This window comes from Crotalus tigris, unplaced genomic scaffold, assembly GCF_016545835.1.
Source record: "Crotalus tigris isolate CLP2741 ecotype Arizona unplaced genomic scaffold, ASM1654583v1 scf7180000018831.1652172, whole genome shotgun sequence".
In the NCBI taxonomy this organism is placed as follows: Eukaryota; Metazoa; Chordata; class Lepidosauria; order Squamata; family Viperidae; genus Crotalus; species Crotalus tigris.
Window position 1 is genome coordinate 1,339,803 of NW_024097221.1, and position 17,080 is coordinate 1,356,882.

Sequence of the window (17,080 nt, forward strand, 5' to 3'; positions counted from 1 at the left end):
GTATGACTTGTGTGCATTCCGGCACTTTTTTTTTTTTTTTTAAAGAAAAAAAGCACTGTGTATATATGTGTGTAATCTATTTCAGTGGATGTTTATGTGCTGTTTTTAATTGATACTGGGCAATGTCGTTTAATAAATAACACCTTCAATATGAAATGTTGATTCTTTATATTTTTCTAAATTTTTAATAGAATGTTATTAAATAGGCTACTGCAGGAAAGGATCAATGCATGTGTATTTTTGAGCAAGTTTTATGAATACCCAAAATACAAGTATATTCTTTCTCCAAAGGATATTTATGTCTGCATGTATCTGAAAGAATGACATATAATTTATAACATTATTTGACAGTTTGATTGAAATTATTGTATTTTAATTTGTATTGCCTTGTTTTATTCACGTTTTTAATTGTTTTAATTTAGTATTATATTTTCTAAGCTGTCCGGGCATCTCCAATAAATTTAAAGCAATGAAACCAAGGTGTAAATTTGACAAGTATTTCATAAGTGCTTTTTCTACATATAGCCAGTGAACACATTAAATTATTTGAATTTAAAAGATAATTTGTAAGTAATTTTTCCATTTATTTAAGTCATCTCTTCCTAGCCTTCTGCCATCTTCTGAGCTTTAAATTACTTCTGTCCAATTCTATTTCTGCTCTTTCTCTCTTAAATGTCAACCATATGGATTAAAGATTCCACAGTAAGTAAATACATAGAAAAGGTTGGTCAAGGTATTAGACTGTGTGCATAGAATTTAATTATGGGAATTTTTAATTTTTTTTTTTTAAGCTGGGGAATCTGGCTCAGCTGACACAGTGCGTGACCCTAGAGGCTTTGCAATGAAATTCTACACTGAAGATGGAAATTGGGATCTTGTAGGGAACAACACTCCCGTCTTCTTCATTAGAGATGCAATGCTGGTAAATTGGAACATAATTGATATTTATGATTTGTGGGAGCCTAAAAAGTAAATAAAAAGAAGACTGTGTATATATATCTAAAGCAACATCTTCTGAAAAGCGTCTTTTATATTTTATAGGTTCTCAGTTGTTATCTTGATGGGTCTTCTATGCCATTTGAATGTGTATAATAATAAAAATAAATAGCCCATCTCAAATGTTCCAATGGCAGTGATGCCCCACATATAAGAGCACACAGAATTAACTGTAAATAAATATTCCTGACTTATATTATTTCCCATTTAGGTTCCTCTTGACGATGTTCTACATTCAAAATTTTATTAAAATGAGATGGTACTAAAGACTTTGCAAATATTCAGCTTGCAAAACTGAGCATCATCATCTAAATACAATCCTCTGAGAGGAAAGAAAATTAACTTGGCAAAACCAAGAATTTCTGTAGTCTAAATAAAAAAATGTACTTTCAATCAGGTTTTTATCAATTCCTTAGAGCAGTGGTGGTGAACCTATGGCACGAGTGCCAGGGGCGGCATTCAGAGTGCTCTCTGTGGGCATGCTCGCCCTCGCCCAGTACTAGGCCTTCATCTGGGTTTTATAAAACCTTTTCACTTTAGGCCTCCCCCGCCGTATGTGAAAAAAAGGTTCAATCAGTCAATTTTAACTTCTCGCAGGAAAAAAAAAGATTTTGCAAAGTTGGAATTGATTGATTGAGCATTTTAGTCCCACCCAGTCTGCTGTTACCACTGCAACCATGCCTACCCAATGGGCCACACCCACCCAATTGGCCACACCCAGCCAATGGGCCACACCCACCCGGCACCTGACGATGCATGTGGTTTTTGGGTTGCAGTTTGGGCACTCGGTCTCTAAAAGGTTCGCCATCACTGCCTTAGAGCAGAATAAGTGTGGCCATTGTTTTAGAACCTGCCATTATAGTTTCTTCAGGGTACCTGGAGCTCATTGATTCTGTATTGCAAACTGCCAGCAGTTCTCTATTGTAGCGAGCATACATGAAATCAAGCAAGCAGTAAATCTTATTAAAAGGACTGCATTGTAATCATTGGATTTTCAGTTTGGGGTGAGAAAGAAATCTTTATTTTAGAATGTAAACTGTAAGGTTTAGGTGTTTTCTGTTTCAAAATAGGAACAATTGTTTCACAGATTTTTAGCAATAATGATGATAGGAAATACCATATATTGCAAGGGAAAAGGGTTCCATGTATTTTGAAAGCCAGGAAAGTCTGTACAGAGTAGTCTGGCTGCCATCAGTTGGGAGACTGAAATCCAGGAAGCCCCCACTGGCACTTGCACAACATCTGCCCAACAACTTTAATATCAATCCCCAATGGAAAGACAAATGGGTCACTGAATGCCCAGACATAGGAAGACATATAAATGACCCCACAAAAAAAGTGATGGGCTTTGAACTACCACATCCAGCACTGGACAGTCCTGAATAGGATTCACACCTCACATGATGTCTGCCAGAACTCTCTGTATAAATGGGGCATAGCATCAGTGGTGGGATTCAGATAATTTAACAACTGGTTCTCTGCCTGAAGAGCAACTTAAGAAACACATAAAGGCCTGGGTTTCCCTGAACACTAAAAGTAAAGGGGAGGGCAGAGTAAGCCACCCGAGGGGGCAGAGGTGAAAACTGGGGCAGGGTGGTCAGTTTCACCTACCACCACCCAGGAACAAAACTTCCCAAGTGGCCCTGAGGAGCTTTGGTTGACAGGGTCACACCCGCTTGCACGAAGCAGCAGCCTGCGTGGGTTGCATCCATCCCAGCCAGGAAAGGGAAAAAGGGAGAAAGGCGGCTTACATTAACTTCCTTTGCCTCCCTGGGTGACCTTAAGCCAGCCTTCCTTCCTTCCTTCCTTCCTTCCTTCCTTCCTTCCTTCCTTCCTTCCTTCCTTCCTTCCTTCCTTCCTTCCTTCCTTCCTTCCTCTGTGCAGCAATCCCTTCTGCTAGGAGGAAAGCAGCAGAAAATGGGGTTGCCATTTCCAGAATGGAGAAGGGAGAGATGCAGGGCAGCAAGAAAGTGTGGTGGTAACGGAGGGCTGGTAGAGGGATACCAGGGCTGGTGGAAGGAGGCAGCAGGGGAGGTCATGGAGTTGGAGGAGAAGGAGGCAGCAGGAACCGAAGAAAGCTCCTCCAGCAACAGATGTGGCTGTTGTGCCATGGCAGCAGAGCCTTTCGCTGTCACTCCCCCCCTGGCTCAAAAATGGCGGAGGGGGACCAGATAAGGCCCATCATCTGTAGCATGGCAGTCCGGCTCAGGAGGGGAGTGAAAGGGAAGAGGCAGGCAGGCAGCTGACGTAATCGAAGGCACCACGTCTCTGTTTAGTTTCCTTTGCTCCTCTCTTGGACTTTTGGGGAGGGTTCTTTTCCCCAACTTGAAGGAGGTTGAATGAAAACCAGATGTGTTCTGGAAACACAGATTTATCATAACCAATTCATCGAACTCAACAAAAAATTAGGTATTGGTTCTGCCAAACTGGTGAGAACTGGTTGAATCCCATCACTGCATAGCATCCTCTCTTTAGTATGACTGTGGGGTCCCACGTCAAACTGTAGATCATATTGTGATTGGCTATAAGCTGAGGGCATCTACCAGTCCAGTATTGTTTTTTTAAATATAAACAACATTGCACTTCAATGGTTAGGTGGCCTAGACATTGATGTTTGAACATAGATCTTTTTAACATTTATATTTTATTGGGTTCTACTAATCTAGTTGAAATGTTAATATATATTGCTAGTTCATGTATGATATGCCATACGCTAAATAAATAATAGGAATTTCAGTTTGCCCATCTTGAATATCCGAGGTAAAATGGGGAAAAATATGCCATTATTGAACCTGCATTCAAATTACTTAAGTTGTTATATGTTATATGATAACATTGTCACTTGCAATTGTATCCAGAAAAATAATTATTAACTCTTTTTTATAACCAGAATTTTACAGGGGTTTAAAGCTTCCAGATGGTCTTTAAAGTCAGCCAAAATAGAAAATTGTCTATTGTTAAACTACTTTGTGCTGGCTCAGTAGTATTCTCAAATTATAAATGTGATTCTTCAAAATGCTTAATGAGGTGGTATAATTCAGTAGTGTTTATCTTGTTAGGGCCAAGCTTCATTTTAATTAATATTTTCATAAGAGTTTAATTCTTTGTTTTTGTATTCTGTTAGTTTCCATCTTTTATCCATACCCAAAAGAGGAATCCACAGACACATCTGAAAGATCCAAACATGGCATGGGACTTCTGGAGTCTTCGCCCTGAGTCTCTACACCAGGTAAGATTTTAACTCCTTTTAGCCTGTTTCATTTAAGCCCTCTGTTCGTCATCTTTAGCTCATAGAAAATGGCAGAGATCAAAGATACAAATTAAAGACTTGATTCTTGTTATGCTGCTATATTAAATTACATTTCTCATCATAAAAAAAAAGTTATCAAGAGAGAAGAGAATTGGGTTTAGTTTCCATGGCATCTTCATTTTTTTAGATAAAAGCCAAAAAGCTGCACTCAGCCATTTCTGTTCTAGTTGCACTCTTGCAAACATGAAGGGAAGGAAAGAAAGATAGGGTAGTATCTAGAATTTCTTGAAATTCATGGGTTTGTCTTTGCCAGTAGAAATATGAACGTGTGCATACAGTGTGTATAAAAACCATAAATTATGGTGCAGAACACTTGTTTTTTATTTGTCTGTTGCTACTTTGTATTTGCAAAATCAATAAAAATTTCATAATATAAAAAAGCAGCTAGAAAGATTTTTTTTAATAAATAAAGCTAGCCCAGTTTAAGATTTTTTTTTAAAAGAAAAAGTCAAGACTGATTTCAAAGCTTGCTTAAACATATAAGAAACTACAAAATATCCCCATGGAAAGATTTGCAGAATCTGTGTTACCATTATATGGTTGTAGTTAGAATGTTTAATCATGGGGATTTGTAGTAGAATAGCAATAGCACTCAGCCTTATATACCACTCCATAGTGCTTTACAGCACTCTCTGCGCAGTTTATAAATGCCAGCATATTGTCCCAACAATCTGGGTCCTCATTTTACCAACCCTGGAAAGATGGAAGACTGAGTCAACCTTGAGCTACTCAGGATTGAACTCCTGGCTGTAGGCAAAGTTAGCCTGCAGTACTGTATTCTAACCATTGCATCACCACACAGTGTTAGAATGCAGGACTGCAGTAATAAATGCTTAGTAACACAAGTTAGTATTTGAAATATTGAACGTCACACAGGCAACTCCAATTCTTTTATTTCCAGGCTGGAAAAATTTTTGGGATGTTCTGAGACATCATTAGATTTAATAGGAAGATATTGGAGATACTTTTATTTGATTAATTCCTAAATTAAGTTTAATCATTTGTTGCACACAGTCCAGAGATGTTCCTTAGAAACTGTGCTTCAGTAGTAGATATATTACTTATTTATTGTGTAGCTGCTTCTCCTACAATTTACCAAAAGAAAAGTATAAATACAAAGGCAGTACAAATACATCAAATAAAACTATCACAGTAAAACCAGCAATGTTTAAAATCAGTAATTATAGAAATTAAAATGATGGTTTGTTTTAAGAAAAAAAAAAGTGAGTAACAGGTAATATTAAAAACACTGCTGGTCTTGTTCTGAATGGTTATTCCATAGATACCTTCAGTGAAGTGGCATATCTGCAATTGATTTCTACAAAAAGCTTTCATTTGAATACTCCTCAAGAGTGAGGATCATCTTTTATATTTATTGTATTTTTAAAATCCCGCCTTTATTATTTTTATAAATTCCCCAAGATGGCAAACATACCAAATACCCCTCCCTTCTATTTTCCCCACAACAATAGCCCTTGTTTGCCATTGCCTGCATCCTAGGGGTGAGAAACAGTGCCTGGCCCAGGGTTACCCAGCTAGCTCTGTGCCTAAGGCAGGGCTAGAACTCACATTCTCCTAGTTTCTAACCTGGTGACTTAATCACTACCCCACATTGCGTCCTTTGTGTAACTTTTACTTAATGGAGTACATGATTGTTTCTTCCCTTAATGCAGTGGTTCTCAACCTGTGGGTCGGAACCCCATTTGGGGTCGAATGACCATTTCACGGGGGTCGCCAAACAACGCAGTCTGCCATTTTTCCCCCCTTTTCCTTAGCTGTGCTACTCCCTTTTATTCTATTGGCTTTTGAAAGCCAATAGAATAGACTCTCTTGAATAGAGTCTAATTCTATTGGCTTTCAAAAGCCAATAGGAATTGTCCAGGCTGTCTCTGCCCTGCTGAGCCCGCCAAAAGTCCCATTCTGCAAACGGTGCTGCACCAGTTGAGTAGTCCTCGACTTACGACCGGTTGAGTAGTCCTCGACTTACAACCGGTTGGGGGGTCGTGGTATTAAAAAGGTTGAGAACCACTGCCTTAATGTGTTGCTAACTGATGCAGACACTGTTTTTTCTCTGAATATGCTAAAAGAAAACGAGGCATTCTCTGCAAGGAGCATTAATTATTCTTGTTTCTCGAATGAATGTCATGAAACTGCAATATGACATTCTAGATATTGGGTAGGGCTGGATGGGAATATGCATGAAGTATAGAATACAACTGGAATACACAGTTTATGCAGGAAGAGATAGCTGTTCAATGGAATCTGGCCTCTGTGTTCTCATGAAAGATGGCTATGTACTTTGTTTCGGCTCATGTAGGTATCAATCCTGTTCAGCGATCGTGGCATTCCAGATGGGCACCGTCACATGAATGGCTATGGGTCACATACTTTTAAGCTAGTCAATGCTTACGACAATGCAGTATACTGCAAATTTCATGTAAAGGTAAATATGGCCTACTGTTACTATTTTCTCTTCAATGTTGAGCCATCAAAAGTGTGTCCCTGACTTCTCCTTATGATTCCATGTAACTTATTTCTTTCAATTTTTATCAGCCATGCACTTAATTGCTAGGCAAAGCCAATTGCATTCATATCCATTCCTATTTTTAAATAATAACAATATTATTTTTAGCAAAAATCTTCTATTTTTCTAACATTGGAAAATTTTACCCTTTCCACCCATAATACTGTTTTTCCTACATATAATTTCACAATATATCCTTGGACCTAGATTTGTTTCTTGTATAGCAGCTTTATAAACATTCTCTTACAGCACATTTTCGTTTTTAAACCGAAGTCTGTTTTAATGCAGATTGCTGTTACTGATCGGGATGAATGGATGGAGCTGAGCTTTTACTGCCCTTCCTGACTCCTACATGGAGTTGGCAGCAGACATTTTTTCTTTACGCCCTAAAGAGAGAGACATCTGCCATTACCTAGGATTGAACTCTCAACCTTCTGAGTGGTAGGCGAGAGTCTTCACCACTATGCCGCCACATTGCTTGTAATGACCTAATGGGTTGAGGCGTGTATTAAGAATAAATATTTCTACATTTAGTAATTGTTGGTAGCTAATTTTACTCCTTCCACGCATAGTACTGTACACATAAGTTCACAATATATCTTTGGACATAGATTTATAATTAAGTTTACTAATTTTTGCTAGCAAATTACTAATTAACATTGCACTTCAATATTTTTAGACTGATCAAGGAATTAAAAACCTTTCTGTCAAAGATGCAGAAAGATTGGCTTCCAAAGATCCGGATTATGGCCTGCGTGATCTTTACAATGCAATTGCTAATGGAAATTTCCCCTCTTGGACTTTCTATATTCAAGTTATGACATTTGAGCAAGCTGAATGTTTTCCATTTAATCCTTTTGATGTAACAAAGGTGAGTATTTTTTGTGACCTTTTCTCCTGTATACAGCACAGAGTAGAAAAAAATACATTTCTATATTGTGCAAGCCCAAGCTAGATATAATAAAACATCTTGGTCATTTTTTCTAGGTTTGGCCTCACAAAGATTATCCTCTCATTCCTGTGGGAAAAATTGTCTTAAACCAAAATCCCGTCAATTATTTTTCTGAAGTGGAACAATTGGCCTTGGATCCAAGCAACATGCCTCCAGGGATTGAACCTAGCCCTGATAAAATGTTACAGGTAACCAGAATAGACCCCCCCCCTTCATTTAATTGCGAGACTAGGAACTCAGTTTCTCAATAAGGTCATTTTTACATAAATGAAAACATGGTTAACCTCAATCTGTTTGGTATTAGAAGTTTTGTTCCTTATCCCATGCTTTTCATTTTGTGGTGTGTTGGGATTTTTGTTCCCACCTCTGAATATAAAAGCAATTGGTAAAAAGAACGCCATTCATTATTTGCACCTTAAGCATTAGCAGAGCTTGACACAAGGAAGTTGTTTGGTCAGCATAAGATATAGTTAATGAGATGAAAGATTGTAGATTTAATTTCTTCAATAATTAAAGGATTTAGATTATAAAGTACTTAAAGAAAAGAAAGAGTCTGAGGGATACTAAAGAAAACATCAAAGACATCCTTCTAATTTCCGCTATATTAAATAGATACCTTTGATCTGAATCTACAGGTTTTGCTAATTGGTCATGTTTTGGGGTCCTCTGAAATCAAGATTTTTCCTTCCTGTAGAGCAGTGTTTCCCAAACTTGACAATTTTAAGGCATGTGGACTTCAACTCCCAGAATTCCACAGCCAGCAACGCTGTGGAATTCTGGGAGTTGAAGTCCTCATGCCTTAAAATTGTCAAGTTTGGGAAACACTGCTGTAGAGTAAGACCAGCAATAGTTTTTCAAAAGCAGTGTTGATACAGGCAGTGATGAGAAAAACCTGGGTAAAAACTGTCTGCTTCCTCACTTTTACCTCTGTGATATATTTTTCTAGGGTCGTCTTTTCTCATATCGAGATACCCATGGACACCGTCTGGGACCCAACTACCTTCAGATTCCTGTAAATTGTCCATACCAAACTAGGGTGGCCAATTACCAGAGAGATGGACTTATGTGCATTTCTGATAACCAGGGTAAATCTGAAAATAACATTTGGAAGCTAGGCTATGCCAGTAATTTAGAGCAATCTTTGCAACTGCTTTTTCTTCACTTACATTGATACCACAGCTTAACTTTGTGTCTAACGTACTGTCATGGCCCCATCAGAGCCCAGTTCAAAGGAGGAGGAGTTGGAACTGGGACTTTCCGACAGGGATGGCACTTCTCCTGTCCTGGCCCCCTAAGGCACTGGGGGAGGTGGTCAACCAGATGGACAGCTATCTGCTTGCACAGACACAGGGGAGGATCGGCTGCTGACCGGCAGTGGTGCTGATAGGCAGCAGTTCTCCTCTGATGAGGAACAGCTGCCTCCTCTATTTAATCCAAGGGCAAGGAGAGTGGAGCGTAGCAAGCCCAGAGAAGGGCTGCAAGACTACTCAGGAGGAGGTTGTCTTACCCCTCCTTGCAAGGAACACCTGGAGGGGAGTAACTTGAGGAGAAACCATGGGGAGTTAGTCTTTGCCAGAAACAATTGTTTGCTTTGCCTCACACTACCCTGGCTTCGACTCATACCTCATGTTGCGGTTTGCCTTGCCTTGCTTGGAACATTGCTCTTTGCCTTTTTGTCTTGGTCCTAGCCCTTCTCTTGTGGACTGCTTTGGCCTTTGCTTCACTGGGCTTTGGAACTGCTTCTTGCCTTGGACCTTTTCTTTGCCCTGGGACTGTCATTGTCTTGTGCCTGGACTCTTCCTTGTGGACTGGACTTGGAACTTTGGACCTTGCCCTGTGAGCGTGCTCCTACTCTGTGGGCTTTATTTTTACTATAGAGCCTGTTGTTTGAGGGACTGAGGGTGGCTGCCTCCAAGGTGGCCTTACTGGTTGTTGGAGAGCCATTTGCTGGAACATTTGTTGAGCAAAATAAAGGACTCTAGAGGCCTTCCTTGCCTTGACTATCTGGGTCATAACACATATATTTATTTTATGTACACACAAATAACAGACAATGGAAAGCTAGTATGCTGCAAAGAAAACATGGTTCTTTTTTTCAGCACTGCTTTTACACTTTATATAGGCTCTTGAAACATGTTTTACGATCATACTTAACAAATTTTTGTTATGCTTTCAAAAATTCAAATATATCTATTTTCAAGAAGGTTAGAGATTTCTGAAGTACATTACAATGTAGATAGTTTGGTTAAGCATATTATATGAACTGCACTCTGCCGAAGGGAGTCCGAAGGCAGCAGTTTGCAACCTTTCCTACCGGTTTCCCCATTGACCTTCTGGGGAAGCCAACAGAGAGAATTACAAGTGGTGATCCAATGATTGCAGAGGGCTTGGCAATTGTTTGTTAGGGTAAACAGGTTGCCAAGCACCCAGATCGAGATAATGGGTGGGGAAGGGGGAACAGCACATTTTTCAGTGGCTGGAAGTCTTTGTAGGCTGTAAAACATCATTTCCAAGGTCATTGTAACTTCGAATGATTGTTAAACAACCAGTGGTAAGTTGAGGACTGCCTACTAAAGCAGTAACATTTTAAAAAGAAACTTCTGAAATGTCAGGCTTATCCTAGAAATACAAGAATGGGATCTCATGCAAGAATTCAAAAATTACATGACAAAAAAGCTTTTGGTGGGTTAGAGTCCAGGGTTGGTAGAGCATGACCACAAATAGATGGGTCTCTCCCTCTCTCTCTCTCTCTTCTCTCTCTCTCTCTCTTTCATCCTTCCATCCATCCATTCATTAGCATTTATTTGACACATCCGTTGATATTTACCCCTCAAATGATTCTAAAACAAGCCAAAAGTTAGCATAATAAATGAATTCATTATTTTTATTACTACTGAAGCAAATTAATAGATCCACAATATTACAATGTTTTCATTAGCCATTACAATATGGTTGTGAGTCAATTAACATTTCAAATATATGTGCAGTAATTTTACCTTCAAGCTTTTTTTTCTTTACATTATCAAGATAATTACAGAAACAGAGAGTCAAAGCCCTAAATAGTTTTTTGTTGGTTTGTTTTGGGAATTGGAAGCAGCTAAGAATAGCCTTAGTCTGAAGGAATCCAGTTCTCTGAAAAGGGATTGTAGAAATGTCATTAACAAATTTTTGGCTGTAAGACATTGTGATGTGCTTGCAGAGCTAATGCTCCTGCATTCTTTGCTGCTTCTATCCTGCTTCTAATATATTGTATTTTTTTTTCCTTAGGTGGTGCTCCAAACTATTACCCAAATAGTTTTAGTGGACCTGAGGAACAGCCCACTTTGAAGCAGAGCTGTGTATTTATCTCAGGAGATGTACAACGTTTTAATAGTTCAGTTGAGGATAACGTCTCTCAAGTAAATAAGCTAGAAATGCCCTGTTACAGGTGGTCTTCAACTTACAACTGTTCATTTAGTGACCATTCAAAGTTACAACGGCATTGAAAAAAGTGACTTATGACCTTTTGCATATTTATGACTGTTGCAGAATACCATAATCATGTACAATCAACATTTGGATGCTTGGCAACTGGTTCATATTTATGATGGCTGCAGTGTCCCCGGGTCATATGATCAACTTTTGCGAGCTTCTGATCAGCAAAGTCAATGGGGAAGCCAGATTCACTTAACAACTTTGTTCCTAACTTAACAACTGCAGTGATTCATTTAGCAAATATGGCAAGAAAGGTCCTAAAAAGAGGGCAAAACCTACTTAACAACCATCTCACTTAGCATGATAAATTTTGGGCTCAGTTGCGGTCGTAAATTGAGGACTACCTGTGTTTTATTTTGGAAATGTCTCTGTAAGCACAGTTTTTCTTTCTCTCTTTGTTAGAAGGTAAATGTATTATCAATATTCTCTTTGTACGTCATCCAAGCACCTAATTTAAAACAAAAAGTTGGGAGCCCTTGCTTGATATAATTCTATCCTCAAGTAATTAAGTTTTGGTTTCCTGCTTGCTCTCGCCTTTTGTTACTCGATTTTCTCCACAGGTGGATCCATGTATAAAAGTGAGATTATTGGGTCTCTTGATGTCAGTCCAGTAAGCTATTTTCCTGGTTTGACCAAAATTACTATAATGTGCCAGGCCTCTATACTGCAGATCATTCAAAAATGTCCACCCCTCCTCCTTTATAAAACATATTTAGAAGTAGTTCTGGACTTAAGAACACAATTGGGACTGGATTTATAGTCGTAAGTCAAGGCACTCTCATGAATAGGTCCCAATTTTACAACATTTTTTGTCGCAGTTATTAAGCAAATCACTATGGTCATTAAATGAATCCACAGCTACTAAGTGAACCCATTTTTTTAAAAAATGAGTGTTTTTTGCCAGTAACCAGCAAACACTGTCACAAATCAGAACTGTGAGATGCTGTGACAAGTCATAAAGGCAAGATGGTTGCTAAGAACCTAAAATGCAGTCCTGTGATCATGGTGGAGATGTGGTATGGCATTTCCTGATAGCTCAAAGCACCTGTTCTGCTCCTGATATAATTTCAAAAGATTGTTAAGTGACCAATTGTACATTGGTTATTATTTGTTCTGCCAGTAATGTCTTCAAGGCAAATTAGGGAATATTTGAAGATGTAGAAGGTTAAGCTGCTTGATACAGATGTAGTCCTGAGAGTTGCTTTGGCTAAAGAGGCAGTCAATTGTCAGTGCATTATTTATAGCATTTGAGGGTGGTTCAAAGAAGGCAGAACTTTTCACATTCTAAACAGCGAAGAGAATTCCATGATACTGGTGAATAGCCATCAGTTTATTCCCATGTATTTAATAGCTGGGATTGATACTGTTAATGAAATTGGAATTGTAGAAAGTTTTTATTAGGTGGCAGAAGGTATATGTATAACATTTGCTTTTACAATTTATTAAGGTACGGGACTTCTTTGTCAAAGTACTGAATGAGGAACAGCGCATGAGACTTTGTGAAAACATTGCCAACCATCTTAAGGATGCTCAGCTTTTCATCCAGAACAGAGCTGTAAGTAACAATGTAATACAACACAAGGTTGTACAGAGATTTCAATTGAAGAGGCAAAATTGGATTTGAGGCGTGCAGGGTACACAGATATCATCTGTTGATAACCCCTTAAAGCAGCTATGTCTTTTCTTGATCTTACACATCTGCTGGCATACAATTCTGGATAAAGATGCTTTTGATAGTCCTCGCTTAATGACCATTCATTTAATTATTGTTCAAAGTTATACAGTGCAGCAAAAAATGACCTATGACCTGTCTTCAGATTTATAACATCTCAACATCCCTGAAATCCCATGACCATGATCTGGGACCTTGGCAGTCCTACAGTCATGTGATCACATTTGCAATCTTCTCAGAGGTCTTCTGACAAATGGAATCAGCAAAGAAGCTGGCAGGAGGTCACAAGTCATGGTTGTGTGATGTCTTGTTTTAATGACCATGGATGATTTGCTGAACAACCATGGCAAAATTGGGTGCAATCAGATGATGAGCCAATTAACATCTACACTATTTAATGATGAATTTTCTGGTCCTGCTATTGTGGTTGTAAGTCAAGGACACTCACTCTCTTTCACTCACTCACTCACTCACTCACTCACTCTCTCACTCTCTCTGTCCCTCTGCCTCTCTCTCACTCTGTCTCTGTCTCTCTCTGTCTCTCTGTCTCTGTCTCTGTCTCTCTCTCTCACTCTCTCTCTCTCTCTCTCTCTCCACACACACATGCACACACACACACACATGTGTTTTGTGTGTGTATAGTATTAGTTAATTATAACTATATGTAACATATAACTAAATCTCTCTTTTCAATTTAGTGTTATGGATTATGGATATATGCATGCTCTGCAGTATTGTATTTCTTTAAATACGGATGATTGTTGAGTTTGTTTTGTTTTAAGTATAGATATTTCTTGTGCTCTGTTAGATATAGTGTGTTCCCGAAGGGAAAAAAAATCCAAACCATAACTGTTGACATTTTAAAAAATATTTGGAAAGCATGTTGCTAAAAAAAATCATGTTGATTTTTATAAAATTCAGTATGCTTCTTCCACTTAAGTCTTATTATGTGATGGGTCAGGCAATCCATGGGTAGCCCAGAGAATGATTCTGATTTGCCAGTTTCTTTTTCCTAGAAAGATTTGTGGTACTGAGTCTTATGCTTGGTGATATCAAACTGTAAAGATCAGTGAACTGCAGACAATCTGACAGCGACCCTCTTTAAGATGAGCCATCTCATCCTGAGGAAAGAGGAAGGGGTTTGCTGAGGAATTTGCTGATTTTTGGAAGACAAACTTGTTTGGCTTTATTCCTGGTTAGATGTTGGCATGGTTGCTGGTCTGGTAGGGACACCTGGGGCAGGTTATTGCCAGTTACTTGGGAACAGTTTAATCCTGTTGCTCCTGAGGACATGCACAAGATTCTACGCAATATGAACGCAAGTATCTGTATTTTAGATCCATGCTCCTCCTGGCTTGCGAAAGCTTCTCAGAAGTTGATCTGAAGGTGGATTCTGGTGGTGATTAATGCTTTCCTGTGGGAGGAGGTTGTCCCAGCATTTTAAGGAGGCTGTGGTCTGCCCTTTTCTTAAGAAACCATCACTAGTTTCCACTCTGTTAGACAATTTCCAACCTGTCTCCAATGTTCCCTTTTCAGGAAAGGAGGCTGAGCAGCTCCAAAGTTTCCTGGATGAAATGGATTATCTAGATCAGGGGTCTCCAAACTTTCTGGCTTTGTGGACTAGCGGGGGGGGGGAGAGGATGGTTCCGCAGAAACAGCGGGCACACATGCTTATGTGCGCAGCTCCTTTTGAGCAAATGGCAGGTGCCGGTGCCCGCCACTCACACAAATGGAGCTGTGCATGCTTGTGCACTGCTTGCACTGCACAGTTCTGAACAGGGATTGGGACTCCTGATCTAGACCCTTCCAAGTCAGGTTCAGGCCTGAATATGGGACAGAAACAGGATTGGTCACTTTTTAATGATCTCTGGTGGGAACGGGATAGGGGTAGTGCATCTGTCTTGCTCTATTTGACCTCTTGCCAACCTTTGATACCACTGACCATGATATCTTTCTGGATAGCTTCAGTAGTAGTTGATTTGGACTGCAGTTCTAAGATTCATCCTTCTTAAGGTGCACTGTGCACAATTAAGTTTTCTTCTGAATAATCCTTATAATTGTTCTATTGGAGTCTTTTCAACATTTTAATTTGAAAATTAATAAAAATGTAAATTGTCAGCTTCCAGTCCAGATTAACTTTAGTGTTGAATATATTTCACTAGGGGTAGAAAAATAAACCGTTTATGATAAAGCATTTTAAAATTAGATGTAGATATGTTTACTATTTACAAGTCTATGTATATAATCCATGTAGTATGACTGCAGTATTATTTTCCTTATTATCTTCTTTACAACTCCTCTTATTGTATTATTATTTTGATTATTATTATTCTGTTGCTTTGCATGTACACCGAGAACCTCTGCACGAGAGACAAATTCCCTGTGTGCCAAATCACACTGGTCAAATAAATCCTATTCTATTCTATTCTATTCTATTCTATTCTATTCTATTCTATTCTATTCTATTCTATTCTATTCTATTCTATTCTATTCTATTCTATTCCATTCCATTCCATTCCATTCCATATGGGAATAGCCTATGCCTATGCTTATATCTATACCTATGCCACTTGGTTAGATATAAATGGAAAGATAAGTAGTATTTTTCTTGTAAAAATATGTTTCAGCTTTTCAGAGGAAAAATAGTACATTTGCCATATGAGTATAATTGAAGTAAATACACTCCTGGTGTGTTGAAATTTCAGATCTCTGTGCCAATAGAAATTGACTTGTCCTCATCAGTACAGGAATTAGCAAAAGAGACAAATGACCTCAATTTCCTTTGCCAATTTAGGTGAAAAACTTTACTGATGTTCATCCTGATTACGGTTCAGGCATTCAAGCTTATCTGGATAGACACAATGCTGAAGGAAAAAGAAAGGTAAGAAAACATTATCAATTCAGATTGCTGTGGAAAGCAAGTAAAGAATAAGCAATTGAAAATAGATTAAGGCAGAGATGACACAAATGGCTGTGGACAGACTTAAAGGAGGAACGAGAAGAGCTTGAAAAACTGTATGTTCTTCCATACAACTTACAATATCTGGAATCCAATTTTAACAAGGGATATTAAAATATTCCATTTCAGTGGAATTAAAATAGCATCTATAAATATTAGTATCACTATGGCTTTTGTCATAATACAGATAGTTAGCAAAAAGTACAAAGGAACAGTAAAGAATCTGTTAGTATTTCATATACATAAATGTATATAAAGAAATGTGTGTGTATATATATATATAAAACTCTTTAAAATTATTTATTTATTTTATGTTGAGACAAGCTAATTCTCTTTTTAATATGGTTTCTAGGATTAAGTTCATACTTAATACACAAACTTCGTTCACTGGAAAGGAGAAACCTCATCTGTAAATGGCATGACCTGTAATTATCAGTCACATTGGAAATGTTTGTCTGAAATCCCTCCATCTGGAAAATGAGCTATGAAAAGCTTTATGTATAATGGAATTGCCTCCTGTGCCATTAACTGCAATACACAACCAAATGTGATTCGGACTTTAATGCTGAATTTATCCTGGCAATACCTTTGAAGTACATTAGAATAATAAACTTTTGGTTTATTTTTATGTATTAACATATTTTATATGTCTATGGAGATTTTCGGTCATCTAGGTCATAGTTATCCCAAAGGTGCTTTTTCATGAGGCAATTGGACTTTCTTGTTTTTCTTTGAAGACATTTCGCTTCACATCTAAGAAGCTTCTTCAGCTCTGACTGGATGGTGGGGAATGGAAGGATTTATGCTCCTTGCAGAAAGCTGGTCATTTGCATTCTTTTAGAGAGTCATTGAGGCCACCTGGAGGTTTATCTGTGTCGTCAGGGTCACCTGAATAATGCAAATGGGTGTGGAGCCTTGTTGAAACTGCTGAAAGGACTGTGTTGTAGACTGGAGATAGATGATGTTGTATCCCTCCCTCTCTGTTGACAGAAGACTCTTCAATTTTGACCAACTATGTCAACTGAACAACCCTCTCTCAACAGAGGAGGAGGGATACAACATCATCTGTCTCCAGTCTACAACACAATCCTTTCAGTAGTTCCAAGATGACTCCATACTCAGTGAAGCAGTATTTGGGGTTCACAGAAAAAAATCTAGAATCATGAATTTGGGAAATCTTGCTATTCTCCATA

The 17,080-nt window shown here is 38.4% G+C and overlaps 1 protein-coding gene across 1 annotated transcript in view; it reads left to right on the forward strand.

Annotated features, from left to right (window-relative positions):
• The window catches only part of LOC120314106 (catalase-like), a 32,375-nt gene extending 15,768 nt beyond the window's left edge, over positions 1-16,607 (forward strand). Inside the window, exons 4-12 of the mRNA XM_039356850.1 lie at positions 792-922; positions 4,121-4,225; positions 6,624-6,749; positions 7,510-7,701; positions 7,818-7,970; positions 8,729-8,867; positions 11,050-11,180; positions 12,704-12,811; positions 15,723-16,607. Coding sequence (XP_039212784.1) covers positions 792-922; positions 4,121-4,225; positions 6,624-6,749; positions 7,510-7,701; positions 7,818-7,970; positions 8,729-8,867; positions 11,050-11,180; positions 12,704-12,811; positions 15,723-15,860 — 1,223 coding nt within the window. The 3' untranslated portion in view covers positions 15,861-16,607. The remainder of the gene's footprint in view (positions 1-791; positions 923-4,120; positions 4,226-6,623; positions 6,750-7,509; positions 7,702-7,817; positions 7,971-8,728; positions 8,868-11,049; positions 11,181-12,703; positions 12,812-15,722) is intronic.
• The last annotated feature ends 473 nt before the right edge of the window (positions 16,608-17,080 follow it).